Consider the following 27,967-nt stretch of genomic DNA (forward strand, 5'->3'; position numbering starts at 1 on the left):
GGGGCGGGGGCGGCTCGGTTGCTTCTCCCGCCGCCGCCGCCGAGGGGAGTTTCCAGGAAGTGGCCATATTGGATTCATTCAGCCGCAGCCGCCCGGGCGGAGCGCGTCCGGCAGCCAGCTTGTCCCCATCGCGGCCCCGGGTGCACGCGCCGGCCCGTCTGCCCGGTGCGGAGCTCGCTATGGCGGCAACGGACCTGGAACGCTTCTCGGTGAGGGCGGCGCTGGGCCGCGGGGCGCGGCGCGCGGAAGGCGCGGGGCGCGGGAGGGGCCGCCCTGCTGCTGGCCGGGGGCGCGAGCCGGGCTGTCAGCGCCGCGCGGCCGGGCCTCGACGCTCCAGCAGCTTAGGGACACCCGAGCGGGCTCTTCGCAGCGTGTGCCGGGGGTCCTGGGGCGTCGGACGGGGGCGGCTGGCGGGGTTGCCCCCCCTTGGACGCAGAGAGGCAGGCCCCTGTCGCGGGAAGGAGAAATAAACACCCATCCGGCTCCGGCCAGGTGCGAGTGCAGACTGGGGCCCCAGGGGCGGGGGGGAGGACCCCGGATATTCCCGAAGATCTCTTCTTCACTGCTGGGGAGATTCCTGGCCGTGCAGGTGCTGTTGGATGGGCACCACCGGTGAGGATGAAGCCCTAAGGATCCGAAAGAATCCCCAAATAAGCTCAGGGCAGCGGCAGATTGGGTCCTGAAGACCGGGGCCTGCTTTTCCTTCTCTCTCCGCACTCCCCACCCCCTTCGCAAAACAAGCGACGGAATCCTGGGTGCGATTTCAGGCAGGTCCGGCCTCAGTGATCAGGTCTGAGGCAGCCATTCCCCAGGAACTGGAGCGGTTCCAGATTAAGCCCAGTGCACGTTTGTCGGGACCCCAGTTCACGAGTTTGCTTTCTGCAGGACTAAGGGCTCTGGTGGTCTCTGCAGGGGTGTCTGGGCCTGATCCTGCCAAAGGCCAACTTACTAAAGGTTTTGCTAATTCAGTCCGGGAAGGGGGGCTTTTTAAAGGTTGTGTCTGCATGTCCCCTGGTGTCTAAGGCTAGATCTGGGTGTGTCTGGGAGGCTGGGCTGTGACAGTGAAGGAAACTGTGTCCTCTTGCCAGCATGTGAGGCCCTGGTCTGTGTGGAAGGGGGGTGGGGAGAACCCAGGGCTGTTGGGAAGAGTGTGTTGAGGGAAATGCTGAATAGGGACTGATAAGGAATTTGTTCTGGGGCTAAATAAGGGATCTAGGACTTATGTAATTATTGCTATAAATACAGTCATCTGAATTTATATATTTAAAATTTCCCTTTAATCTGAAAATACATTTGTTGGTCTACTTTGGAAATATGAATAACTAAAGTGGGAGTTTTTGGTTTCATAACTTCTAGACTAGGGTGCTATTTCTACTGGGGAGGGTCCGTGTCAGTGAAATAAGTTTAGATACAGGAGAAACAGACCCAGTGGTTGAAGGGATCAGAGCTTCACCTCACCTCTGCACTGTACATTGGAATTTATACCCAAAGAGGGCAACACCTGAATCCTAACACACCTGCCGATTACTAGGAGGCCAGGAGACCTGTGAGTTTGTGTGTCTGTGTGCATTTTTTCTGCCCAGCTGACCAGAAAGTTATGTCTGAGTCTTGTCTGTCACCAGACATTGCTCTAACAGTTGGTCTTGCAGGTGGGTGCAGTATGTGGAGTAACCAGAATCAGACCACCTGACTTGCTGGCTATGTTTGGGCAAGTAATTTAACCTCTTAGCGTTCTCAAATTGAGTAATAGGATAAAACTATTACCTCCCCCATTTTGTGAGGATTCTCTGAGAGGATCCAGGTGAGGTACCATGAGCACTGGCACACGGTGAGACACACTGAGACATGACACCTAGTGCCAATGGGGATGTGAAGAGTGCCCGTGTTTGCTTCATTATATGGCTCTTCCAAGGGGCTCCTGTCACTGCACGTTGGGAGAGCGCCCTCAGAGGCTGGGCTCAGAGACTCAGCTGCACTGCCAGGCAGGTGGAAAGGCCCTTTCCTTAAGATTCTCATGTTTGATCTGTGAGGATCTGGGGTGTTATCTCCATGGTAAGCTGAAGCACAGAGGGGGGACTGACTCAGGTAAGGGTGGACAGCCTGAGTGCAGGAGCCTTAGTAATTGTGCCAGGTTAAGCTAGATGGATGAATGCCTTTCATGCCTGGGTGCTCTAGGCTACCACACTCCTGGGAGGGCTTGGACAAGGTTGAATTTGGGTGGAGACCTTGGGTGGGGTTTTGGCCTGAATTTAGGAGTCTGAACTCCATTCTCCTCTCCTGGCTTGTCATCCTGGGAAAATAATTTATCCCTTTATCTTGCCAAAAACTGGGTACAACCATATCGATATTCTTCAAAGAGTCTGTCAAAGGTTAATTGCAAGCTATGGCACGTTCGAAAATATGCTTAGGTGTCTCGCCAGCCCCAGGGTTGACTTTGGTGTTAAGCAGTGGCTACGAGGCTCTGAGCTGTGGCAGGTTTATACTGTCTCTCAGGCTGGCTCAGTGGTTGGACAGGCGCTGGGGGGCTGGGAACTGCCCTAACCTGGAGCTTAGATGAGCGTAGGGAGTTGTGCTGTGAGGTCAGTGTGTGCTGGGTTCTGATGTAAACACCACAGGCTCAGCAGCCTTTATGTCTTGGCTCGGCCAGCTCAACCCGGGATCAGCCGTGGGTTACTGTCGACACCTCCTGGAGGATCATGTCTGGGACAGCTGTCTGAGGAATTTCTGTTGCCTCTTGCCCTCTGTCCACTCCTGCTCTGCCCCTTCTCCTTACTGGGTCCCAGTCTAGGGGGTTTACCCTTTCTTGCTCCTGAGGGCCACACCCTGCGTTTCTCCTGCTTTAGGGCCCCAGAAAGTGGAGATATGAGCAGGAGGGGAAGATGCATGCAGCATGGCAGCCTCACGCCTGGCATTCTTCCCAGCCAGTCACTCCCCCCACCCCTGTCAGCTTTATCCCCTGTACCATCTGTCACTTCCGTTGTCACCCCTGTAATCTTGACACTTCCCCAAGAAGCAGCCTATCCAGGGAGTGTCTATTCTTTGCCTGAAGCCAGAGCTGGAGGGAAGGGATGGTGAGCACCCACATGGGGCTCTGTTACAGTGCCATCTCCCTATCCTGTGAACATGACCAGTAACCTCCTTGCTGAGCTGTTCCAAAGGAGAAAGGAGAGCTGAGCAACAGATGTCTGTGCAGCTTGTGGTGCCTGGTGGTGTTGAGGGGCATCGGTAAGCCCCACCTTCCCCCGGGAAGTGGTCTGCCCTGCCCTCCCTCCTGCATGGGCATCATACCATGCTCTGGGTGCTCGTGTTAGGCAGTCTGCCTGGGACCTTGATGGGTCAGAGCAGGGAGGCTGGTGGCAGGCATTTGTGATCTGAGGGAGCACACTATAAGGAACTAACCAGGGGAGGAACAGAAAGGGTAGCAAGCAGGAGATGGATCATGATGCTAAGGAGATGGGAGAGTGGGTGGAGGCTGGGAACCCAGGGCTTGCCTTTTGTCAAAAGTTTGGATGGCAGGGAGGGCACTGGATGCTTTGTGTCCATCATCTTGTTGACACCAGCAGCCTGTAGTTGGGTGAGGATGCAGACTCTGGTCATTGGCAAGTTTGGGCCTGAGACCCAACCCCAGCATGCCGTTAACACTTGAGGTAGCAGAGAGAGTGGAACCCTGTGAGTTTGGAGCCTTAAGGTAGGTGAGGTGGAAGTGCATATTTGGGACAGTAACTACCATGAATGTCTCTGTGGCTTGACTCCCGACCAGAAGCAAGTGGCTGCAGGATGACAGAGCAAAGGGCCTGAGGGCCAGCAAGCCTCTGTGTGGTCCTGTGGCCAAGTCAGCCTTTCTGCCTCCGAGCTGCTAGCCAGGGTCTCAGGATTCCCAGGCATGGCCCCCTATGCAAAAACATTGCCAGACAACTAGATGTAGAGTTGTGCTGGCGGGAGAGGGACACATCTGCCTGGTGAAGGATGCCTCCCAAGGTGAGCATGCCCTCGTGATAGAGCTGGGGTGTTATTTTGCTGGAGCCACCTACCTCCTCATGGCTCGTGTGAGGAACCATGCTGAGAAGAGGTGTTGGAGGACAGGGTAAGGGGCATCTTGGCTATAACATCTGTTGCCCCAAGTGGTCTTGGGGCAAATTAGATATTCTGTTCCTCAGAACACATGGCTTCCAGGTGGTCCTTGGCTTCTATCCCAGAGACCACATTAGAGGGACAGATTTGGGGGAGGGAGGGATAAGGGCCTATTTCAGATTTTAGAAGTTATTTACTCTTTGAGGGGTCTCCTGGGCTTGGGCACTTGGGGCCTCGGGTTGTGAGCATGGACCCAAGTCTACTCATCAGACCTGGCTGTGGGGCCTGGTTGTGGGTGAGTGTGACACTCCTTCTGATGCTGGGGTAAATGGGACAAGCAATAGAGAAGAAGCATGGCAGTGCTGCCCCGAGCCGTCACTGTCCGTATCTCTGCCCATATACTCCTCTGCCCCTTCCTCCACCAGCATCCCTCCTGGGGTTGGAGGGGTCAGGGTCACCTTTGCTGTCCATATTCTCCTTTCCAAGGCTGAGTTCTCATTCACTATGGAACACAGACTGCCTCCTTCCAGCAATGTCCAGACCACATGTGGCTTTCCCTAATATGAGGCAGCGGGGCTGCCACTGGCATTCCTGAGCCAAGCGGGAAAGTATGATTGCCTGGAGTTCTAGCACCTTCCAAGGCTCAGAGCACCTTCCCTATCTGCTCCCTGGTAGATGGACTACTCCCCCTCAGGCAGCACAGTAAAACTCAAGAATGTGAATATGTCCTTGGCCTGGGTTGGGGTGGATGGACCCACAGGCCAGTAACCGCTCTTGGCTTCTTAGAAACCCAATTAGAACACGCAAAATGTGAAACGAGCCATCCCAAAATACTAAGTGGCTGCCCTGGCTATCTGTGTGGGCGCCATGAAGGTTAATTCCGCTCGTGTCTTCTCCCCAGGCTTCTGTTGCTGCCTTAGAGAGACACTGGTCCCTCTTGATTCGGGACAGGTATACCATGCCTCTGTCCTTCCGTCCCAGTTCGCAGCCTTCTCACCCCCACTCCCACATACATCCCTTTGATTATTTCCCGTAACCTTTGACCTGGGCTTAGAGGCTTGCTGTGGAATCCTGGGACCAGAGCCTAAGCCTTTCCTGGGAAAATTCCTAGGATTCCTAGCAGACTCAAGGACAGTTGTGCTATGACCACGGATTCTGGCCAGAGGCCTCTGCTCTGGCTATTTAAGGCCCAAGCTGCTTAGAGTAGCTAGAGTGGGGGGTAGGTGGTTTGTGCCAGAAACATGGGTGGAGAAGGCTGCACAACTTAATAACTCTCCTGGGGAGTGGGCTTCCTGCCTGCCTGGCACGATGCTCAGGACAGTGGTTGCCAGGCATGGGAGCCTAGGCGGTGGGGGTGGGGAGAAAAGTGTCAGAAGTTCAAGGCACCAGAGAACTCTGTGGAAGGCTGGGCTAGGGGCTGCTCTTTGTCTTGGATTCAGGAGCCAGGACACTTCTGGTGGGGTATCATCTCTGCTCCCATCTCAACAACCAGTCTTGTTTGGGAGGTTTGATCATGGGGTCTTTACTCACCCACAGTTTCCTTGACTCTGTTGGTTCATACATTCAGCAGATTTCCAGTCCCTTCTGGATAAAAACCTGTTTTTTTGTGGGCAAGCTGTGAGACATGGTTTCTCCCTAAATTCTACCTCTCTTCTTGTTAAAGGGGTAGCTTCTCTTTGATGGGGATTAGGACTGTTCCAGAAGGCTCAGACAGCATTTCCTGGTCAGGAGAAGGACGTCCTAGTTATCCACTGTGCTACATAACAAATGCTATTCTCCGCTGTGTTCTGGATGGCTGGGCTTGGAGGAACGCAGCTGGCCTGAACAGTTATTATTTTGGTTGTTGTCTTTGATGTACCAAAGAAATGATGACACAGAAGCCTGGAGCCTAGCTCAGGAGCCAAACGCTTGTTAGTGATTAGAGAGGGGATAATGGCCCTGTGGAGTTTCCCACTGTGTGTGTAGAGCTCAGAGCTGCTGTAGAGCTCAGCACTCTGTGCTGGAGCTTTGGGAGCTGGGTGTGTGAAAGGGGCAGCAGCAACTGGGACTGCCTCTCCCTGGAGCCTGAGTTCAGTTGTCCAGCCCAGGGGCTCTTCCCATGGAGCAGTCTCCCTTGAGTCTCCATACCCCAAGGATGGAGACTGGATACATTGTCTTTCTGGATCACTCTCCTACCAGATGTATGGAGTTGCAGACTGTCAGACCATGGGCCAGCTCCAACCCCCAGACATGTTGTGTTGGGCCCTCATTCTCAATTTGTATTAGTTTTCAACCTTTAAAAACTAGGTTGTTTCACATAAAAATCTAGATTTCTGGATTCTCATGAAAATTGAAAGGGAAGATGTGGCAATGCAAGCTCTGCATTCCCACAGCCGGCTGGGGTTGCAGAATCTTGGCTGTTGTGGACTGAGCATAGGTCTTCACTGCTCCTACCTCTCCCTGAGGGACCCCACCCTCTGCCCTGTCAGCAGTGAAGTGATGTGACTGATTCTTGGCATCTCCGTTTAGACCCTGGCTGCACCTTTCTGAGCAGTGTGGTCTTGAGCAAACTGCTTCATCTCTCGATGGTTCAGTTGCCTCATCTGTGCAATGGAGATAATATTACAGCCTACCTCATGGGGCTGATGTGTGGACCAAATGAGATTAGAGTCATGCATTATAAGTTATAAGTGCTTGATAACTCTTAGCTGTTGCTATCCTGTTTCCCTTCTCCCATTCACATTACCTGCTTGGCTTCTACAGACAGTCTTTTGAGTTTAGACTGAATTAGACTGTGCCCCCAAGTTCAAGGATTCAGTGCCCTCATCTTTTCATTGGCAGCCATCCAAGTGTCTGGCACACAGCAGACGTGCCCAGTGAGCATGTGTTGAGGGACTGAATGAATGAGCTGGGCACCTTGTAAGAGCAGGAGAGTCAGTATTGCAGAGTGATCTGTGGCAAGGGCTTGGCTGCTCTCACATCCCTGCTCTGCCCTGGTTTTCTCCAGCTTCTAGTATCTCGATTTCCTTACCTATAAAAGGGGGATAAGAGGTGTCTGCTATGCAGGGTTGGAATGGTCTGTGGAGGAGGCTGTGGAAGATCACTTGGTTTATGTGGCACAAGTGGTCCCCAGCGATGTGGTGGTGTGGTCATTTGACATCTGTTTCTTCCTCTGGTTGTAAACCCTTACTTTCCACACTTCTCCCTTGCCTGTCCTGTTTCTTTTTGCTTTTTCCCTGTTTGTCTGCATTCAGAGTTTCACTTTGGAGACTGTATCAGATGCTTGCAGTTGCAAGAAATAGTCAACAGTAAAAGGGGTATGGCCAGAGGTCAAAGGAAAAGCCCAGATGGAGGGTAGACACTGGCTCTCTCCCTTTTCTGTGACTTTCTTGGCTTTGCCACCCTCTGAGAGGGCTTCAGCCTTAGGCTGGCTCCTCTGATAGCCACAAAATGGTCACGAAGGCTCTACCTGTGTCATGTGCCTGTACTGAACCAATTATGGGATCATTCTGATTATATCAGGACTCTTAGGCCCCACCCCCAGAGCCAGAACTGTGGTCTTACCTGCCAAATTGCAGGGCCGATAGGCGGTCACCAGTGGGAGACGTGGAGGTTTCCAGAGTCATGGCAGTTGAGATGTGCCAGTGGTGCTCCAGAAGGTGCTGGCTCCCCCTGGCCTGGGGCCACACGCAGGCCTGCAGAGACACCTGGGGCAAGCACCTCGGAGCCAGCAGTGCACCTTGGGTCAGGTATTGTTGATGCCAAATAAAGGATCAAGGAGGCTGGCGTTAGTGACTCAGTAGCATGGGGAGGTCTGATCAGTCTTCTGAAATCAGGAAACAGGACTGTCTCTGTTGGGCCAGTGGCCATTCTTTGTGTGCACATACCTGTGTACACACATGCTCTGGAGAGTGCCATGCCCATGGTCCCTGAGGCTCCTGAGCAGGCACTGATTGCCCCAGGCTGTGAGCCCAGGGGTGACAGGACAACAACTTGGGGATGAAGACCTCCCTGTACGTCACTGTGTGAGTGAAGGCAGGCGGGCCTTGCTGAGTGTGGAGAGGTGTCTCTTGTAACAACTCCCCTGCTTCTAGCCTCTGGAGCCTGGAACTGTAGGAAAGGTGAGGAGGGCACTCAGGAACAGCACAGCCTCTGATTCTGCGCAGGTCCTCCACAGCTGAGCATGCGCGCCTGTGACTGCCAGACACAGCCCACTGGGTGGGTTTTGGCGCAGACTGCAGGATGTTGGATTGCATCCTGATTGTGTCACCCTTGGAAGAAGAAGATGAATAAATGTGCTTCTCTGCAAGCACAGCACGCCTGAAATGTTGGAGCTTTTTGTTCTCGCCTGAACAGAACAAAGTTCTAGTCTAGCTCTTTTGTCCTCCATTTGATCCTCAGGCTGTACGGGCAGGTGGAGCAGAGACTAGATCAGGGGTCCCCAAACTTTTTAAACAGGGGGCCATTTCACTGTCCCTCAGACCGTTGGAGGGCCAGACTATAAAAAAAACTATGAACAAATCCCTATGCACACTGCACATATCTTATTTTAAAGTAAGAAAAACAAAACGGGAACAAATACAATATTTAAAATAAAGAACAAGTAAATTTAAATCAACAAACTGACCAGTATTCCAATGGGAACTATGCTTCTCTCACTACCAATGAAAGAGATGCCCCTTCCAGAAGTACGGCGAGGGCTGGATAAATGGCCTCAGGGGGCCGCATGTGGCCCATGGGCCGTAGTTTGGGGACCCCTGGACTAGATAATGCAGCTCCCTGTGAGGCTGCAGCCAGCCCTGGTGCTATAGCGGTTGTGGACGGTGTTCAGGAATTTATAAATGGTAGTGTTGTCTGGCACGTTGGGCATAGTGGTGGGAGGAATGGAAAACCTGACCTCCTCCAGCCTGCAGACAACTTCAGGGAGCTTATTGAAGAGATGGGGAACCAGGATGCAGTTAAAAAAGAAAAAGGACAGCTAACAGTATAAGGAAATGGGGTCACTGCCAAGTGAGGGACCTGGAGTGTTAAGTAGGGGCCTGGTCAGAGCACGTGCCAGGGGAAAGGGTAAGTGAGGTCTGGAGCCCAGGGAGGGGCCGAGGTTGAAAAGTGAATTCAGAGTAACCAGCTGGGTGGGAACTGAGCTGTAAGGAAGGCCTCAGACCGGGAAGGGGCTGGGAAAAGGCTCGGGCATTAGGCCTGAACCAGCACATCCTATGTTGCACTACTGTACTTGATGTGGGCACCAGTGAGAGGGCACTGCCTTTGGGGCCTCTTTGTTGAGTTCTGTTTACAGCCCTGTGGGGACCTGGGCTTGAGTGGGGACATGATCACCTGGGGACAGGGGAAGAGGGAGAAAGAATCAAGAATACAAGAATAGAGGCTCCATTGAGAGGGCCTTTGGAGAGAGCAGCTTTAGGGGTAACCCTGAGATTTTTTGTTTGTTTGTTTGTTTGTTTTTGTATTTTTCTGAAGTTGGAAATGGGGAGGCAGTCAGACAGACTCCCGCATGCGCCTGACCAGGATCCACCCGGCACACCCACCAGGGGCAATACTCTGCCCATCTGGGGCGTCGCTCTGTTGCAACCAGGGCCATTCTAGCGCCTGAGGCAGAGGCCATGGAGCCATCCTCAGCGCCCGGGCAAACTTTGCTCCAGTGGAGCCTTGGCTGCGGGAGGGGAAGAGAGGGACAGAGAGGAAGGAGAGGGGGAGCGGTGGAGAAGCAGATGGGCACTTCTCCTGTGTGCCCTGGCCAGGAATCGAACCAGGGACTCCTGCACGCCAGGCTGACGCTCTACCACTGAGCCAACTGGCCAGGGCATAACCCTGAGTTTTTGAGGGGTCTGTCAAGAGGGACCACATGGGGTCTACACTGCCAATACACACACTTCGGATTCATTGATGCAGGGCTACAGTGACTAAGCTGGGCGAGGGCCAGGGGTGGGGTGGGCATAATTAGTGGAGAAGAGAGGTTGGGAGTGAGTGCTAGAGGGGCTCTGGTGGGGAGGAGAGAACGGTTGGAGGGGTTCAGGCTGAGGCACCAGGCTGGGCTGCAGAGGGTTCAGGGAGAGGTCAGGTGCTATGGAGACCATTTTGTGGGAGGGCAGGGAGCCAGGGCCCTCCTGTCTGGTTCTGAGCTCCCTTTGCCACTGTGCCTGTATCTCCTTGGCATAAGGGCTGCCACTGTCCTAATCATTTGGGTCTGTTTCCTCCCTGGCATCACACCCACTGTCCTCTGCTACCCTTGCTCTTTCTTGCCAGCAGTCAGGGCAAGGGGGCTGGGAATGGAGAAGGCAGGTTTCTGCCCAACAGGGAGCCGTATGTGGCCTGCCCTCGAGTGGGGCCAACCCAGGAAGGCTGGGCCTGGGAACTTGCCCTCGGAGGACAGCATTTTACCCCATTCCCAGGAAAGCCATAGCAATTGAAGTCTGACCTTGACCCTCTGCTCTGGGTCCTGGTGAGTTTTTTTTTACAGTGCTGTGGGCCAACTCTAGTAGCCCTGGCTTACTTAGGACCTGCTGCCTGCCTCTCTGCTAAGGTCAGGTCCCTGCGTTCTCATCCAAATCCTCTGCTTAAACAACCAGGGTTGGGGTGAGGTGGGAGTCTGGCAGAAGCCAGAGCCTGAAGCAGGAGGGGGAGGCCTCAGATTCATGATGCCTTGGAGATCTGCTCTGAGACCCAATGGTGGTCCCGAGTGAGCACCGGCCCTTTAGCAGGGCCCATGTATGCATTCCATGCTTGGGTGCATAAGGATCAAGGGCTGCAGGTGAAAGTTCCTATGGAGCTCGAGTGAAGGGTCAAGCCAGAACTGCCTCTACTTGAGTCCTGCTTTGGTAGGCAGGTCTAGGAGGTCTGAAGGGGACCCTAAGACTCTTCAGTCCTGGCCTCTTAATATCTTTATTTAAGATACAGGGACCTTCTGGGGCTTCCTCCTGAGTAGGAGGACAGGTGAGCCCTCAGAGGTAGCAGCCAGAGATGTCCCAGGCCCTGGCATCCTTTGCCAGCCCAGGTGGAGCAGAGCCCAGGTGGAGCAGCCAAGTGGATTTAAGGGCCTTTTCTGAGATGGATTCAGGGGCCTTGAGGCCCATTGGGCTCCCTTTGTGGAAACCTGGCCTACAAAAAAGCTCTGGTATACCCAACTTGTGTCCTGAGATTTGCTGAGAGTTCAGATGGGATTTTTTTCTCCCCCAGCTTGGCCCTTCTTCCCCAGTGGGCTCACTGCCTCACTGTTTCTCTCTTAGCAGAATGCGGAGCCAGAGCCCCGGAGCCTCTCCCTGGGCGGCCATGTGGGCTTCGACAGCCTCCCTGACCAGCTGGTCAGCAAATCGGTCACGCAGGGCTTCAGCTTCAACATCCTCTGTGTGGGTAAGTGCCATGGCCTGGCCAGGGGCAGCCTCAGACGAGGGCCTTCTGGGAGATGGGGCGCTGCTGCCCTGGCCACCTATCAAGCTGTATGGGGACCTCCCAGGCAAAGTGACACTTTGAGGGGTCAGGATGAGGTTTGGTTGATGTCTGTGCCAGTTTCAAGGACAGAGTTGGAGCGAGGGCCTGACTCAGAGTTGCCTTGAAGAGTAAACAGGATTGGGCACGGGAAGGTGCTTTGTAAACTGAGAATATTTATCACAGAAATTTAGGTTGTTTGTTTATTTAAAACATTTTGACTGTTGTTCCCAGTGTGTCTGTAAAGTCATGGTACACTTTTGACTGGTCACAGGAAAGCAACAAAAGACGATAGAAATGTGAAATCTGCACCAATTAAAAGGAAAACTCTCCCAGTTTCATACCTATTCAGGACAGTATGATGTGGGCTCACACACAGACACAGATTTTTTATTTTTATTTTTTTTGTATTTTTCTGAAGCTAGAAACGGGGAGAGACAGTCACACAGACTCCCGCATGCACCCGACCGACCGGGATCCACCCGGCACGCCCACCGGGGGCGACGCTCTGCCCACCAGAGCCACTCTAGTGCCTGGGGCAGAGGCCAAGGAGCCATCCCCAGCGCCGGGGCCATCTTTGCTCCAATGGAGCCTCGGCTGCGGGAGGGGAAGAGAGAGACAGAGAGGAAGGAGAGGGGGAGGGGTGGAGAAGCAGATGGGCGCTTCTCCTGTGTGCCCTGGCCGGGAATTGAACCCAGCCGGGACTTCTGCACGCCAGGCCGACGCTCTACCACTGAGCAAACCGGCCAGGGCCTCACACACAGATTTTTTAGGGCTCCTTAGGTAACTATCCTGTATAGCCTCTATAGACTCGTCACTGACTGGTGGCCTACCAGAATAGGGTTTCTCCACCAAACTGCCAGTTTCCTTCAACTGCTTATCCCACCGAGTAATGTTATTCCTATGTGGTGGCGCTTCGTTATAAACGTGCCGATATTCACGTTGCACTTTGGTCACGGATTCGAATTTAGCGAGCCACAGAACACACTGAACTTTCCTCTGTACCGTCCACATCTCGACTGGCATGGCCGTGGGCTGCTCTGCTGTATACATGGTGTTACGTCATCATCTGCGCATGCGCACATGCTGCCACATCATCCTACAGAAACTGGGACGGTTTTCCTTTTATTTGGTGCAGATTTCACATTTCTGTCGTCTTTTGTTGCTTTCCTATGACTGGTCAAAAGGGCACTATGACTTTACGGACACAACTGTATATGTCTAGGACACTATGGCAAACAAGACTCTTTGATCACAATATCATGTAGTAAGAGCTCCACACACATCTGAACATACAGCCCCAAACAGGGAGGCCCCGGGAGATGCCATACGCCTCAGGGTCTGGGGCCCCCAGAGGCACGAAGAGTTCGGCCAGAATCTCTGCAGGTTCCTAAGACTTCATATCTGCTGGGCTGTGGGTGCCCCTCGAGAAGCAGCCTATCCTCAACCCCCCAGTTAAAGCTATATGTTGCCAGGGCCACCAGAGCAGCTGACCAAGCCTCTGTTGGCTTCAAACTCTGGCCCTGCTGGCCCCATGGCCATCCTGGATCTAGAATGGATGGCATGTAGAGCAAGCGACTAGGTCCCGCTGAGGCCAGCAAAGGTCAATGTCCAGTGATGTCTCATAGCTGCCTGGCTTTGCCTCTTCCTATCCCTAAGGAAACATCTTGCACGTTCTGTGTAGCCACATCTCATGTCCAAGTCAGCCTTTTGGCCTTTTCTTTCACACATTATTTCTGAGGCCACTCAGAGGGATTGGCTCCTGGGGACAGAGATGGTGGAGGGATGCAGAGGGAGGCCCGCCCTTCTCTCTTCTGTGGAGGCTGCGGGTGCTTGAGCCCTACCCAGCCTAGCCAACCACTAAGGACAGCCCCAGTTCTAACCTCTGACTCCCCTCTGCCCAGGGGAGACCGGCATTGGCAAGTCCACACTGATGAACACACTTTTCAACACGACTTTTGAGACTGAGGAAGCCAGTCACCACGAGGAGTGTGTGCACCTGCGCCCCCAGACCTACGACCTCCAGGAGAGCAACGTGCAGCTCAAGCTGACCATCGTGGACGCTGTGGGCTTCGGAGATCAGATCAATAAGGATGAGAGGCAAGAGGCGGGAAGGGTGGTCCGCCCAGCCTCCTCGCCATCCCACCTCTGCTGGCCTTGGTTCTAACCCTCTGCCTGAGCATTCCTCATTCCCAAGTCCCACACTCCACAGAGGGCCTGTCAGGAAAGAGCTGAGGTCCTGAGGACCCTTTGGAGGTCAGGAGAAGGGATCCAGACCTGGATTCCCATGCTGTTTGTTCCTAGGGAGAGAAGGCTGGTGGGCAGCCTGGTGCAGCCCCAAGCCCCACGGGGAGACCCAGCCACCTGCCTCCCAGGTGATGGAGCTGTCTGTAGTTACAGGCCCATTGTCGACTACATCGATGCGCAGTTTGAAAACTATCTGCAGGAGGAGCTGAAGATCCGCCGCTCACTCTTTGACTACCACGACACGAGGATCCACGTGTGTCTCTACTTCATCACGCCCACTGGCCACTCCCTCAAGTCCTTGGACCTGGTGACCATGAAGAAATTGGACAGCAAGGTGTGCTTACCCCCCATCCCTGATCCCCCACTGGTTCCATGGGCTCCACAGTGTCCCCTGGGGTGGGGTGTGCTGGCTGCAGTGTGACTGTCCGCTGTGGTCCCAGTGGCTCTGCTGGTTGGGGGCTTGCAGGAGCCCCCTGGACTTGGTCCTCTCTTTTCTCTTTGTCCCTACTGTGCCAGTGGGCACACCTGCTCTGGGCTTTTTCTCCAGAGCTCTGTTCCCTGGGTGCAGCCTGGAGCCCCTTTCAGCCAGATGAATTCTTATTCAGAGCTTGCTGGCTCCTGGCCTTCTCCCCCTCGGCCCTCTGACCCTCTCCCCAGAGCGCTCCAATTCTGCTCCTTTTAGTTCCTAGTTCTCCTCCCTTCACCGCCCATCCTGCCTGCCGTGGGTTTCCCTCGGGTGCTCCTGAGCCCACCAGGGAGAAGAGAGCTAAGGCCCAGACGTGGCAGTGCGAGTGAGGAGTAGGGTTTGGGGTGGCAGCTTCATGGGGACAACAGGAAGGGCTCAGGGTTCTGGAGGGCGTGCGACCCCAGTCATTGGTCACTGCTCATGGGACTGCCCTCCCCATCTTAGGAGTTATTTTTCACAGGGAACATGGGATAACCTTAGCCTGGGAGATTTGAGGTCTTCTTGTGGCTACTACCAATGGGTCATCTTACCTGGTTAGGTGGGAGCTCAGCCCTTTACCACTGCTTGTATTAGGTCCTAGGCTGGTTAAGACCTTCAGAGAACTCTGGGTCAAAGTTGAGTATGCCTAGGGGACTAATTTGGGGATTGGTTTGGGGGAACCAGGGCTCTGAGAAGTGCTGCTACAGCCCATCAGAAGGGCCCCAGATAGATGGAGTCAGGCCAAGCCTCCTCATAGAGCAGCTCTGTCTTTCGGCTTCCTGCCCCTCTTCCCAGGGATGTGGCTTGGGTGGGGCTTTCCACAGTCAGGGAGCAACTAACATGCTGCCCCCCCTTCCCTGATCCTGGCAGGTAAACATTATTCCCATCATTGCCAAGGCTGACACCATCTCCAAGAGTGAGCTCCACAAGTTCAAGATCAAGATCATGGGCGAGCTGGTCAGCAATGGGGTCCAGATCTACCAGTTTCCCACTGATGATGAGGCTGTTGCTGAGATTAATGCAGTCATGAATGTGAGTGCTAGGCAAGGACCCACGGCTGTCCAGAGGGCTGGAGCCAGCACAGATCTCCGATGGCTCTGGAGGCTCTCACTTCCTAGGTTCCAGCCTTCACTTCTCGAGGAAAGATGGGTGGGCATCTGGGACCCGGCCAAGTCCTATGTCCTGTAGACAAGGGACGGGAGGCATTGGACATGGGCTGGTACTGGGGCTTCCCCAGGTTTGAGTTTCACAAGATATCAGGGTGGGGACCTGGAACCTGTAGGAGAGAGCAGGCAGGATGCCAGATCTGGGAACTTAGGGAAGAGCCAGGCCCACAGGTTCTTTGAAGGATCTTCCAGTGGTCCCTGGGGAGCCTGAGGGCTGAAAGAACAAGACCATGAGGAAGGAGGTCTGTGGATTTATCCCATTTCCTGGTTTGGAGGTCCCAGGATACTTCCCCAAAAGGTAGCCAGAAAGCAAGTGTTTGGCCGGGCCTTGTTCAGCCCTGTGCTCATGCATCCCTGGGCCCCTTTCCAGGCACACCTGCCCTTTGCCGTGGTCGGCAGCACGGAGGAGGTGAAGGTGGGGAACAAGCTGGTCCGAGCACGGCAATACCCATGGGGAGTGGTGCAGGGTGAGTGTGGTGGGGAGGACGCATCCCCAGCTGGGGCCCATACTTAGTCCCCTGTCCTGCCTTGCTGCCTGTAGCCCTTGTCTTATGTTCTCACCATGACCCCCTGTGGTCTGTCCTGCCTCTGGAGTCTGCCTCTGTCCTGTGCCCTGTCCTCCTGTGCCCACCTGCGGCTGTCCTGATGCCCCGTGTCCCTCTGCCTGCAGTGGAGAACGAGAATCACTGCGACTTTGTGAAGCTGCGGGAGATGCTGATCCGGGTGAACATGGAGGACCTCCGCGAGCAGACCCACAGCCGGCACTACGAGCTCTACCGCCGCTGCAAACTGGAGGAGATGGGCTTCCAAGACAGCGATGGGGACAGCCAGCCCTTCAGGTGATGTCCTGGGCACAGAGCAAATCTGTCTTCCCAGCCTCAGCCTGACTTGCCCTGCTGGCACCTGCTTCTGGGGTCCCGTGAGTTGGGGACCATGGCCGTCAGGACCCCAGCACCTTCCTGCCCCCAGTGCCCAGGCAGTTCGGCCTCTCTGGCTTTCCCTACCCCATCCCACTAAAATCCCACCCTGCCTCTTTGGTCTCCACAGCCTGCAGGAAACGTACGAGGCCAAGAGGAAGGAGTTCCTGAGTGAGCTGCAGAGGAAGGAGGAGGAGATGAGGCAGATGTTCGTCAACAAAGTGAAGGAGACGGAGCTGGAGCTGAAGGAGAAGGAGAGGGAGGTGGGTGCTGGGCTGCAGTTCTGGGGCGAGCCCGGGCCTGGCGCCTTCCCGGCCCACACGGAATGCTGGCTCCCACCTCTGTCCACAGCTCCACGAGAAGTTTGAGCACCTCAAGCGAGTCCACCAGGAGGAGAAGCGCAGGGTGGAGGAGAAGCGCAGGGAGCTGGAGGAGGAGACAAATGCCTTCAACCGCAGGAAGGCAGCCGCGGAGGCCCTGCAGTCTCAGGCCCTGCACACCACCCTGCAGCAGCCCCTGAGGAAGGACAAGGACAAGAAGAAGTAGGTGGGGGGCTCCCTGCCCTGCGCTGCTCCTGCTCTTTCCTGGGCGCTCACTCTGTCCCCCTTGGCTCCTTCACTCCTTCACGGTGACTTCTGTTCTCCCCCCCCCCCCCCCCCGCTTGTTTACCACTTTTCTCTCATTTTCACTGCCCTTTCACCTCCTTCTTGCTCACCTTTCTTTTTCTTTCACTGATGATCTCGATATCTCAAGGTATCAAGTGTCTGTGCACTCACTCTTTCTCGCACAAGTGATCTCTCTCTCTTGTTCTTTCTCTCTCTCTTATTTTCCTGCAGCCTTCTTAAGAGCTGAGGTGGTGAAGGCTGGGCCCTGCAGGCAGGGAGTGGCCCTAATAGTCTGTAGGGATCTTGGGTCAGGTCTTTCAGGCCAGAGAGAGATAGGGCCTGGGAAAGTCAGCATTCCCTGACAGATTCCAAAAGCTCTGGTGGTTTCTGCTTGGCCAGTTGTGGTGCATCCCTCCCCACCCCCCATCCCCAGGCATTGGGCGGGACCCCTGCTGGTTGGCAGGTGGTGACTGAGAACAGCAGAGACTTGATCCCAGCCAGCACTGTCCCCTGGACACTATGGTCACTGCCTGGCTGAAGGGAAGACAGCAGCCCTGGTTTGGGGCTCTATGAGTCCTGCTAGGGAAAAGGTCCACCCCTGAAGTCCATGTGAGAGTAGCAAGGAGGCTTTATTCAGCCTCCAGGAGTCTGTCAACAGATTGGCCAGGTCGGGGCAACAGAGTCACTCTTGGCATTTCTTCCATGGCTTGTTTCCATACTTTCAGCTGGAGTCCAGATGCTCCGGCTCCTGGGGAGCTCCCTGCCCACCCTGCTCCATTCAGTGCCGCTAGCACATCACGCTATAGGGGTCCTGGCCCACCCCTGCAGCTCCCAGCTGTGCCAGGCTCCTTGCTGCCTTGCTAGCATAGGAACTGAGCAGGTCTACCCATCTGGGCCCTCATTCTTAGGCTCCGTGGAATCCTGTTTTCTCCTGAAATGTTGGGAAGTGTGTGTACCAGGCCCTTCCTTTCTCGGTGGTCAGGGCCATGCAGTGCAAAGCTATATTGCATTCCCTAAAACAGATGCTCACACACATACGCATGCACTCGTACATGTATACATACACTGCCTCTCCCTCTTGCCCTGTCACATGCAGACTCAGGCTTCTACCTTCCAGTACACACTGCCCCCAGACACACAGCACAGAAGCACAGACACAGCTCAGGAAATGAAATGTAAAGAGCTTCTCCCTGGGGGAGACGAGGGGGACAAAGCCAGGCATTTAGGAATTGGATGCTAGTTCTCACTCGTAGGGCCTGTCCTCTGCTTTGGGACAGACCCTCCTCCTTTCTGTAGTCACCCCCATCCTGCTGACTGGTGGTCCCATCCCAACTACTGGGACAGATGAAGCCCTGCCTGGGCTCAGGGAGAACCCAGCCCCACACTTCCCTCAGCCCTATGAACTTTTCCTCTGCTTGGCTCTTGCTTCTAGCCCTTGTCCCCGTCTAGTCTGGGCTTGGTAAGTGTGGGGGCTCTGTTCATTAGAACGTGGGTGCGTTACAAGGTAGTGGCTTAGAAAGCTGGTTTTCCCTGGAATGGGTTATGCATGTCTATGACTCAGGTGTTGACACCCACGTGACTTGTCCTGCCCCCTGCCAGCTTGGCCCAGGCCATAAAGAAAAGTCAGGTGGAGTCCCCCTAGGAAACAAGCTATGGAGAAACCACTCAGAAATGAAGACAAGGACTGTGGCCAGGTCTGGGTATAAGGGTCAGGGGTGGGGTGCAGACTGGCTACAAGGGTACCAACATAGCTCTCAGGGAGGGGGCTCATTGGTGCCGGTCTCCTTGCTTTTCCCATGTGGCTGGGGCCTGGAAAACAGGCCTTTTCTGTTCGCTGGACATGCCAGAAAGTTCCAGTCAGTTTGGCCTCTGGGCGAGCGGTCTCTCCTCCTATATGGCCTTGTGGGGGCTGGAGTTGGCTAGGTGGGATGGTGGGAGCACCCCTCCCTTCTGCGCTGGTCAGGGGAATGGGGTATGTCTGGAGTGCATTTGGAGGGGTGGGGGCTTATGACCATTTAGTTGAATGGTTTCAATTGGTTGTATTTATTCTTTAAATTTTAATCCTATTTTGTAAAATTACTTCCCAATAATATCTTGACCCTCAGCCTGGGATGTCACAAACTGAAGCTAATTCTTCGCTTTGCTCGTGACAGATGCTAAACTGACTGCTCTTTCCCAGAGTCCATTTTGCTGTCTTTTGCTTCTGTTTGATTTGGTTGTCTGCGTATCTTTTAATATGTCTGTTTTTGTTCTGTTTGTTTTATTTTTATTTTTCAGTTAACGCACGCACAGACTTACATGTCAAGAGCGGACTTTAGATTTTCATGTGTTAAGTTGCTTGAGTTACACCTTGTGACCCTTCTCCCATAACATGGTGTGAGGACGGACTGGGAGCCAGTCTGGACTCCAGTGTTTACAGCCTTGCTCTGTCCCCACCCCACTCTCAGGCCGCCTTGGGCCTGGCAGGCAACCCCTCTCTATGCAAACACGACAAAGCCATGAATGCTGGAATCCAAAACTGACAAGGTTTATTTTTTTCAGAGCCAGTGGCTGGGCTTCCATTTACAGTGTCACTATTCCTTGATGAAGCAGTTATGTGCCGCTTAGCGAGGCCCCGCTGGCGACGTGCGGTCTAATTGTTCAGCGTCAAGATGGCAACTCTTGTGGTGCCTTAAGAGTGGCCATGTGGTCCAGTATACATGCTGCAAAATTTGCCCAATTCTCCCTCATTTTAATTTTTCTAACCTAGAGCTTAATTTCAATAACTTATAAAACACTTCTAAATTTTTATTTTGGCACAAGTGTAAAGACTAATAACATCCTCTTCCATTAGTTTCATAAGTAACACAAATTCCCTGGTTTTTAAAAACTAAAAATTTCTCTCAGCATTTTTATGTAAAAGTATCCCCATACTATACAGGGAGAGGTGGGTAATAAACATCCTGTAATGACAGTGTTTGGAATTTCTTTATGGATAAAAGTGGAACACGAACAAGACTATGTCCAGTATTTTCACTGTGAATGTAAATGGAACAGCAGCCCAAAGCCCTAGTCTGTGTACCTGCAAGGTGCTGCCTGTAGCCAAGGACCAACTCCATTTGTGTGCTCGTGTCTGACTCCTAAGACCCCACGCCAGTCCTGCCCATTCCAGATGCACAGAGTGCTCAGCCAGGAAGAGGTTTTTATCTCAAGGTCCTTGTTTTCTTTTTCCTGGCTGAGTCACAGGCAAAAGATGAAGGTGTCTGATGTCTGTGGACAGTTTAAGAAGAAACTGTCAGCAAAGGACCGCCCTCCCTCATGCTGCATTCTTACAGGGGCTGTTTTAAAAAAGTACTAGGCTCATTGATTCTGCAATTCTGGTTGGTTGGCAATAGGATCAGGGTTGAAAATATAGCCCAATGAAATGGGAGACAAGATGTGAATAGATGAAAGGAAGAATTTCATGTAATGTTGATGAGCACTGTGCGGGGCACAGGCTCCCAGTGTAACACGCAGCCCTACCCTTGAGGACATCATAACCCAGCGTACTCCCTGGTGGCAGCCTCGGGCAGCTGCGGTGATTGATTTGTTTTTCATGTCCACCTTCTTCCCTCCTGTTGCTGGCTTTATCTCTTTGCAGGACCAAGTCCTGGCTCTCTCCTGCCCTTCTGAGATGGTGCTCCATATAGATGAGGCTGAGCTGGGCTGTGTGTGTCCATGAGGCAAGGCCAGGAAAAGGCAGCCTCTGCACCTAAGGGGCTCACCAGGAGCAGAGCAGGTTCTATTGATGTTCAAAGTGACAATTCTCCCAGTGTTATGACATGACCCTGGGTGGATCCAGCTTTTTTTTTTTTTTTTTGTATTTTTCTGAAGCTGGAAATGGGGAGAGACAGTCAGACAGACTCCCGCATACGCCTGACCGGGATCCACCCGGCACGCCCACCAGGGGTGATGCTCTGCCCACCAGGGGGCGATGCTCTGTCCCTCCGGGGCATCGCTCTGCCACGACCAGAGCCACTCTAGCACCTGGGGCAGAGGCCAAGGAGCCATCCCCAGTGCCCGGGCCATCTTTGCTCCAATGGAGCTTTGGCTGCGGGAGGGGAAGAGAGAGACAGAGAGGAAGGAGGGGGGCGGGGTGGAGAAGCAAATGGGCGCTTCTCCTGTGTGCCCTGGCCGGGAATCGAACCCGGTCCCCCACATGCCAGGCCGACGCTCTACCACTGAGCCAACTGACCAGGGCCTAGATCCAGCTTTTGAAGGGTTAGAAACTTGAACTATTTGAGAAAGCTTCTTCAAGAAAAAGAACCTGATTACACCGTTAGGGACGGGGCCTCAGAAGGGGCCTTGAGGACTATAAGCTTCATTAGCCTCCCAGCACACCTCTGGTTGTGAGATATAAATGATGCTTCAGTGTGGGCATCCAGACAGGTAAATCAGAGTATCTAAGGCAGAGATGGGTTGTGAGTTGCTTGTTTTTAGGGTAGTGACTTGTCTGAATGTATATAAACTTGGAAAGAAGTATGACCTAAAGATAGACTCTGTTGGCTAATGTATTTCCAAGGATGAGGCTCGATGACCCAGCTGATTCACTGGTTATGTAAGAAGTGAAGAACCTGGCTCATGAGCCAATTTGGGGACTTGAGGGAGCATATTCTGCCACCCATCCACCGTAGACTGCAGGCTGCGCCCAGGCATACTGGAAGGCCGGAATTGTGACTGGTTACCTATCCGAGGGAGATTCCTGGGGCACCTGTCATTGTTGCATTTTCTGGGGCCTGAGTTGCCTCCACAGGTCCCATCAGCTTTAATGAACCCCACTGAACTTTACCCCCTGTGCTATTTGTGTTTGGAATTTCCTCATCTTTAGCTGAGACCGTATTAGTCCTAGGTGCACAAGGTGAGCTTAAAACTTGCCATTATTTAATAAGCTACCCCTCATGGAATGTGACCCTGGCCTGCAGGGTCGGATTTGCCCCTTCTTTTCTTTCTCAGTATCATTGGTTGGCATTATTTGGGCTGTCATTGGGATCATGCTGGCATTTACTATTGTGTCTTTCATGAATCAAGTTGTTTTGGGGTAAAATTACCATATAATTTATTGTCCAAACTGAGACGTTGGGAGTGAAAGGAGATGCTGTGATTTATTCTAGCTCATCAGGCATATGCCAGAATCATCTCAGACAAACCGGGAGGTGTGGTCTGCCCAGTTATGGGGAGCTGGAGCCTAGGTGGTCTGTACAGGTGCAGACCAGCTGCACGTATGCTTGTATGTCTGTGGGTTCTTTGTTAAGTGGGGCTTGTATTTCTGGGTAAGAGGCCTGAGGAAATGTGGCTTGCTAGTCTGTTATGTTAACATGCTTTCCTAAAACTGCTTCCCTTGTTAATTCATTTACTCCTCCATTCATTGACTGTTTTTGTTCCTTTTCATTCACTTTGTATTGGTTTTTGTTTTGTTTTGTTTTCATTAAATTTTGCATTTATTTTGAATTTTTTTAGTGTCTTTTTGGGCAATAGCTTTTCTGATTTAACAAGTTTACTAGTCTATTAATTCACTACACTTGTTGCAAAATACAGCTTGTCTGTGAACTTTGTGGGGTTGGTCAGCTTCTATAGGAATTGTGCAGGACACAAAGAAGGCAAATCCTGTCCTGGAAGAGTGTCCATCCTTGGGGAAGAGGATTGACATGGGAAGACTAACACCTGAGTTCTTACTGTGTGTCAGGCTTTGCTCAGTCTAAAGTACATACATGCATTAACCCTCTAATATTCATAATAATGTTATGATCAGTTACCATTTTCCCCATTTTATAGCTAGAGCACACAGAGGTTAAGTAATTATTCAAGGTCACACAACTAGTAATTGGAGGTATTGGGATTTGACTATTGGTATCCTATGCCTTTAATTCCTGAGGTATAGTGGCAACATTATGGCTGGTGGGAGAACAGTGGAAATGCAGCCAGTACTAAAGTGTGAGCCTGACAGTGTGGGTTGGTGGACCTGAGATGGTTTTGTGGAGGTGGCATGCCCTGGCAGGTAGGCAGATAATTGATTGAGGAAGGTAGGCTGGTGTTGGAAGGAAGTGATCACAAGTTCATGGGTCGATTTGTTGAGGAGCTTCTCTGTTGGGCATTAGACTAATTTCAGGGGAGACCAAAATAAGGAGATTGGGACTGAAGTCAGGGAGCCACAGCCCAGCAGGGATACTGGTATGCAGACACTCTTAATGAAGGTACAGCTCAACTCTACCCACAGGGAGGCAGGGCGCTGGGGAGAAAGTCTACCAGGTTTGGAGGACAGAGATTCTCCAGGAAGCCAAAGGGAGGGGGCCTTGGTGGTGGCAGGAACAACACTATACACCTTAGCTCATCTATTGGAGGGGAGTACTATTTGGACAAGTTTAAGAAAGGTGCATGATGCTCACCTACCCTGTACTTCCCTTAGCCCATCTGAGCCTTCTCCCTTCTCCATTTTTTGCAACTCAAAACCCTCACCAATCCCTGTTCTTCTGTGGTGGGGACAAAAGGAAGGGGGATTGTGTCTATCTCCGATCTGAGATGGGATATAAATTCCTAAGCTAAAAATAAAAAAGTTAGAAGAGAGTAGGATAGGACCCCCATGCAAGCCTGAACAGCATAACAACTTGTTTTTAAGTCACAAGTGGTACTTTGGCAAAACAAGTTTGCTTCCCCAAAGGACAGGAATATACTGCTCACAAAAATTAGGGGATATTTCAAAATGAATATGAAGCAATAAAAAAAAGCATTTGATTTTTTTTATTAAACAAGAACATCGGAAAAACAAACAAGTCAAATAAAGTTGTTTGATTATGCAAATGAGATACAGAACCAACTTTTATTTCATTGGCGAACATTAATTCTACAAAAGACTGAAAGTACTGGAGTATCTGCACATTCCCTGATCCCCTAATTTCTGTGAGCAATTTTTACAAATAATACAAATAATTTTTATTATTTACAAAACGACACAGCAACAAGACTGTCCCTTTCCCCAATACTGGGTCTCACAGGTCTGCCTTCTTTGAAATTTAGTTGAATTGGGCCTGGGGACCCAACTTATATCCAGAGCTACCTAGTTAAAAGGTCTACCAGTTCCCCAAAGCCAGAGACAGCCTGAGGGTGTCAGCCCTCAGGATGGGCCTCCACCCATCCCACCTACTACAGTGCCCACTAACAGTGTAAGGAAGGAGGCAGAGGACACACTATCCTCAGCATATCCATCTATGTTGGACTAGAGGGCAGTTATTATGGACCCAGGAGATGGTATTCCTGCTGTGCCTGACCCCAAGTCTAAATGCCTGGTATCCCATGTATCTGTAAAATAATTTGTCAAAAGTTTATTTTGACAAAAGCTCCAACAAGCAAATGTGTTTCAAGAAAAGGGTGGGATCAGTCCCGACTGCAGCGCAGACCCTATTACAGTATATCTGGGCCTTAAACACTTTGCACATAGTAGCAGATCACACTCCCCATGGCTGAGCACATTTACAAAAACTGTTCAAGGTGGAAAGACTTCACAAATCACCTCTAAATGTGGCTCAGTCATTCATATCCCAACACGACTTACACCGCTCCAGCTGTCATCCCTGCCTGCTGGACCCCACTGCATAAAGAATGGCTCTATGGTGTCACAGCTTCGGAGAGGCAGTTGGCTTCCCCTTCACAGCCATGCCAGTCCATCTCCTCCTCTGGCAGCACAGTGGTCAGAGCGGGTTCGACCTCAGAACCTGAGTACCTCAGAAAGCAACGGAAAGCTCTCAGAGCGGCACCGCCCATCACAGGGGCCACACCCTGTAATATTCTTTAGCATAAGCCAATTGGCTTTAATTTAGTTAAGCCAATCAACTACTTTGCTTAAGAGTAACAAAGAAAAAATACGTTTAAAGCTTGGTCTGATTACCATACTTTAAACAAAGCATACATTATAATCTAGGCCATGTAGACAGAGGACATAAGTCAAGACTAAATCAGCATAAATGTATTTGAAGAGACCATCCTATTTTTGCAGTGGCTACAGCTTAAAGTGCTGCACCCCTGCTCAGTATAAGCCTGGGAAGTCGGAAGGACCTGGCCAGCTCTGGTGGGGAGAGCAGCAGGAGCTGGTCAGTCTAAACCAGCCCAGCCCTTCAGCCCTGAGCAAGGCCTTCCTCCTGTCCCACATTCCATCTCTCTTGGGGGCCACAGCAGCCCTTGCTGGAGAAACACCAGCTGCTATATTAGTGTTCATTCATTCCCCCAGAGAGAAGGCTCAGGGGAAAGAAGGGAACATGGTCATTATCTACCCTTACCTCTAGTGACCCCAACAACTCCCCCCTTTTCTTCTAAGGACACAGGAATTTTTTCTCACTTGTTCTTCTAGTGCCTTCCTTCCTTGCTACAAGATCCATAAAACTAGAAGTTAGAAGGGCCAAGCAAGGAGAGGATGCCATTATGCTCTGAAGAGCACTGGGGTGGGGGCACACAGGCTGGCAGGGGAAAGAGGGAGTTGTCTGTGTGGGAGGAGAACTCAAGACTTCTCAGCTGCTGCTTTGCTAATCTCCTGCAGGGGACCAACTTCTCAGTACTGACCTGTAACTAAAAGAGTGGTCATTCTTGACCCAGAACCATCTTGCATTATAGGGAATGAGCAGTTAAGTGTCAAAATGTTAGCATGGAACAATTTCAGGAAGGGCCAATCACAAAACTTAAGCACATTAACCTCACCACCTCAGGGACATCCATCTTCCAACTTCAGTGAAACTGCCATGAATCTAACTATGCATTCCATCCTACCCTGTCCATCTTGAGGGATTCTGGCCCCCACCCCCTCAGTACCTGGTGTCACAGACCCATAAAGAGGGTAAGAGGTCTGAAATTTATACTCCTCAATATTAATCTCAGGGTTGCTTCCCACTAAACTGATCACGTCTCCCCATCCTCTTGGCTGCAAGGGCTGCCCCTGAGAAAGCTCCTCTCACTGTCAAGAGAATCCCACCCTGACTGCCCAGTGAAGGGAACACATATCCCACAATCAAATCCAGAGGGCATGCCACGTGTGGGAAGCCTAGCCTATAGGCAGATTCTTCAAAGAGTCATCATGGCCAGAGCATCTTCTGGAATCCACAAGGGCCATGGGTACCCTTTTGGGGACTGAGGGCAGCAGCTCAAGGAACAAAACTGAGACCTTGGTGTGGGGCAAAGTTGATGTCTACCTGTGCTTTCTTTAGCAGATCAGATATAGGAGCACACCAGTCGGGCATGAGCCTCTCCAACTCTAAGGTGATGATGACCAAGGCCAGTGTGGAGCCCTTGAACTGCAGCAGTTGGTGGCCCGCCATACAGTGCTGCAGCTGCTTGGTCAGGGATGCAACGTGGAGGGAAGGATTCCTTTGAGGCAGCAGCTCCACCATGTAGGGCCAGCCCACAACTGCCAGGGAGTAGAACTGGAGACTGTGGTTTTTAATGTTAGAACAGAAAACCCCATACTTTTCATATATCAATGACCAAAAGTGCAAACAACTTAAATTTCCATCAGGGAACATCAAATGTTGCCCAACTTCCTTCATTTCCATCGGCCCCACAAGGGGCTTGAGGCTTAATGCCCATTCTGTGGTCAAGCTGAGCTTCAACCTTGGAGGAAAAAGGTAGTCTGCTTTGTAACATGGCCTTAAGAGGCCCAAAGTACCTTGATAACAATGTTTCAATTCTGAAAAATAGAAGCATGCTCTTCAAGATTAAGGTAGCAGAAAAGTTCCTTGTATCTGCTTGACATGAGAAGAAACTCTGCAACTTGGCAACAGTGGCCGATTTTCATAATGAAACAGCCCTTAGTGATATAATCTCCATGCTTCATAACAGACCAAAACCCCATGACATTTTCACATTGCATAATTTTGCCTTATTAACAGAATCATATCCTTAAAGATAACCATCATCCCCTAACTAAAACAAATACAGATGAATATGATATTTTTTAAGTGCCAGATCAATATGGTCTAAAGCCTCAGTAAGGATTGTGTGTAGGTGAATAAGACAGCTAAGTGAATGTGTGTAAAGTGTAGCAAAAGCAGACAGCTTTTTATGTACAGTATTCATAGAATGGAAAGTTAAATATTTTTGCAATGTGTATTTACGAGAACTCACCATAATAGTGCCATCTAAAAATCTTTGTAAACTTAATGTCCTTTAGAAGTGGGAGTCTGGTGGAACTGTATTGGATTTAAGATATATTTTCACTGTTCTGTATGTCATGAGCCTTGTGGGTCACCTTACTGTGCTGCATGTGCAAGGACGTGTGCACGCTTGTGCTTGGCCATTCTATATTATGAGCTGTTCCAAAGGAACAAATGAGTCTAGGGTAGACTCTGCAAACTCCTCATACTTACTGTGGTCAAGTCCAGTGGTGTCCCAATATAGAAGTCCCAGTGCAGTTTGTCCAAAACAACCAGTTCCATCCTCAGCAACTCATTTGGGGGATAGCCAGAGCCATAGTGCTTTATGAAGTCTCTTATGCGTGGAATTAACTGTACAAAGAAAATAAAGAGGCCAAAGCCCTGTATCATGTCATGGTAGCTTTTGTTTTCTTATCCATGGGGGCTGGACATCATGAGCCTAATAGAGTTGTATTCAGTGACCTGAAACAGAAAATACTTTGGAAAGAAAACCAAACCAGATCTAGGCTATCTGTCAAGTCTCCAGGTACTTGTGACACTGTGTAGGGAATGTCATATGGTCACCCTCTACAAACAGTTTTTGATTCCCAGCTGTACTCCAAAGATGTAGCTCATACTCCAAAGATGCTCTGGAGACAGGGGCTATGCCATCTTCCCTGTTCAGCTGCAGGAACTCACCCAAAGCTTTCTAGGATCTGTGGGCTCTACCAATTCCTGTTCCTGAGCCCTATTATGCTTACTTGTGGTGGAGAGAAAAAGTAGGCTTTTGAGTTTCCTGGTATGCATCAGACCGCCTCAGTTTTGGCAACACCCTGACTGCGAACACATTCACTTTAACCTTGATTTAAGGCAGTTCAGTTTTGGAAAAAGTCTAACTTTTTCCCAGAGGAACTAATAAGGCTTGTCTCTGAGTGAACTTTTCAAGTACCAAGTGAATGAAAGACTTGGT

General features: G+C 51.6%; 1 protein-coding gene across 10 annotated transcripts; it reads left to right on the top strand.

Annotated features, from left to right (window-relative positions):
* On the top strand, nt 1-27,410 carry SEPTIN8 (septin 8). Of its 10 annotated transcripts, none has more exons than XM_066278355.1 (10): nt 1-209; nt 11,292-11,415; nt 13,395-13,590; nt 13,885-14,071; nt 15,053-15,214; nt 15,719-15,815; nt 16,019-16,187; nt 16,396-16,528; nt 16,617-16,807; nt 26,074-27,410. In XM_066278355.1, the coding sequence occupies exons 1-10, from the start codon at nt 180-182 to the stop codon at nt 26,237-26,239; spliced, it is 1,455 nt and encodes a 484-aa protein (XP_066134452.1). In that variant the 5' UTR covers nt 1-179; the 3' UTR covers nt 26,240-27,410. The 10 variants fall into 10 exon arrangements, with proteins under 10 accessions (XP_066134452.1, XP_066134454.1, XP_066134455.1 ...); XM_066278357.1 differs by having other exon boundaries at nt 26,077-27,410; XM_066278358.1 differs by having other exon boundaries at nt 13,891-14,071.
* Nucleotides 27,411-27,967: the final 557 nt, after the last annotated feature.

The sequence above is a fragment of the Saccopteryx bilineata genome, chromosome 4 (genome assembly GCF_036850765.1).
Source record: "Saccopteryx bilineata isolate mSacBil1 chromosome 4, mSacBil1_pri_phased_curated, whole genome shotgun sequence".
NCBI lineage: Eukaryota > Metazoa > Chordata > Mammalia > Chiroptera > Emballonuridae > Saccopteryx > Saccopteryx bilineata.

Bases quoted from the DNA above. Each gene is read 5' to 3' on its own strand.
- SEPTIN8 (XM_066278355.1), top strand. From the start codon at position 180: ATGGCGGCAACGGACCTGGAACGCTTCTCG. The intron at 210-11,291 runs GTGAGGGCGGCG...TTTCTCTCTTAG, and splicing joins CGGACCTGGAACGCTTCTCG to CAGAATGCGGAGCCAGAGCC. The intron at 15,215-15,718 runs GTGAGTGCTAGG...GCCCCTTTCCAG, and splicing joins AGATTAATGCAGTCATGAAT to GCACACCTGCCCTTTGCCGT.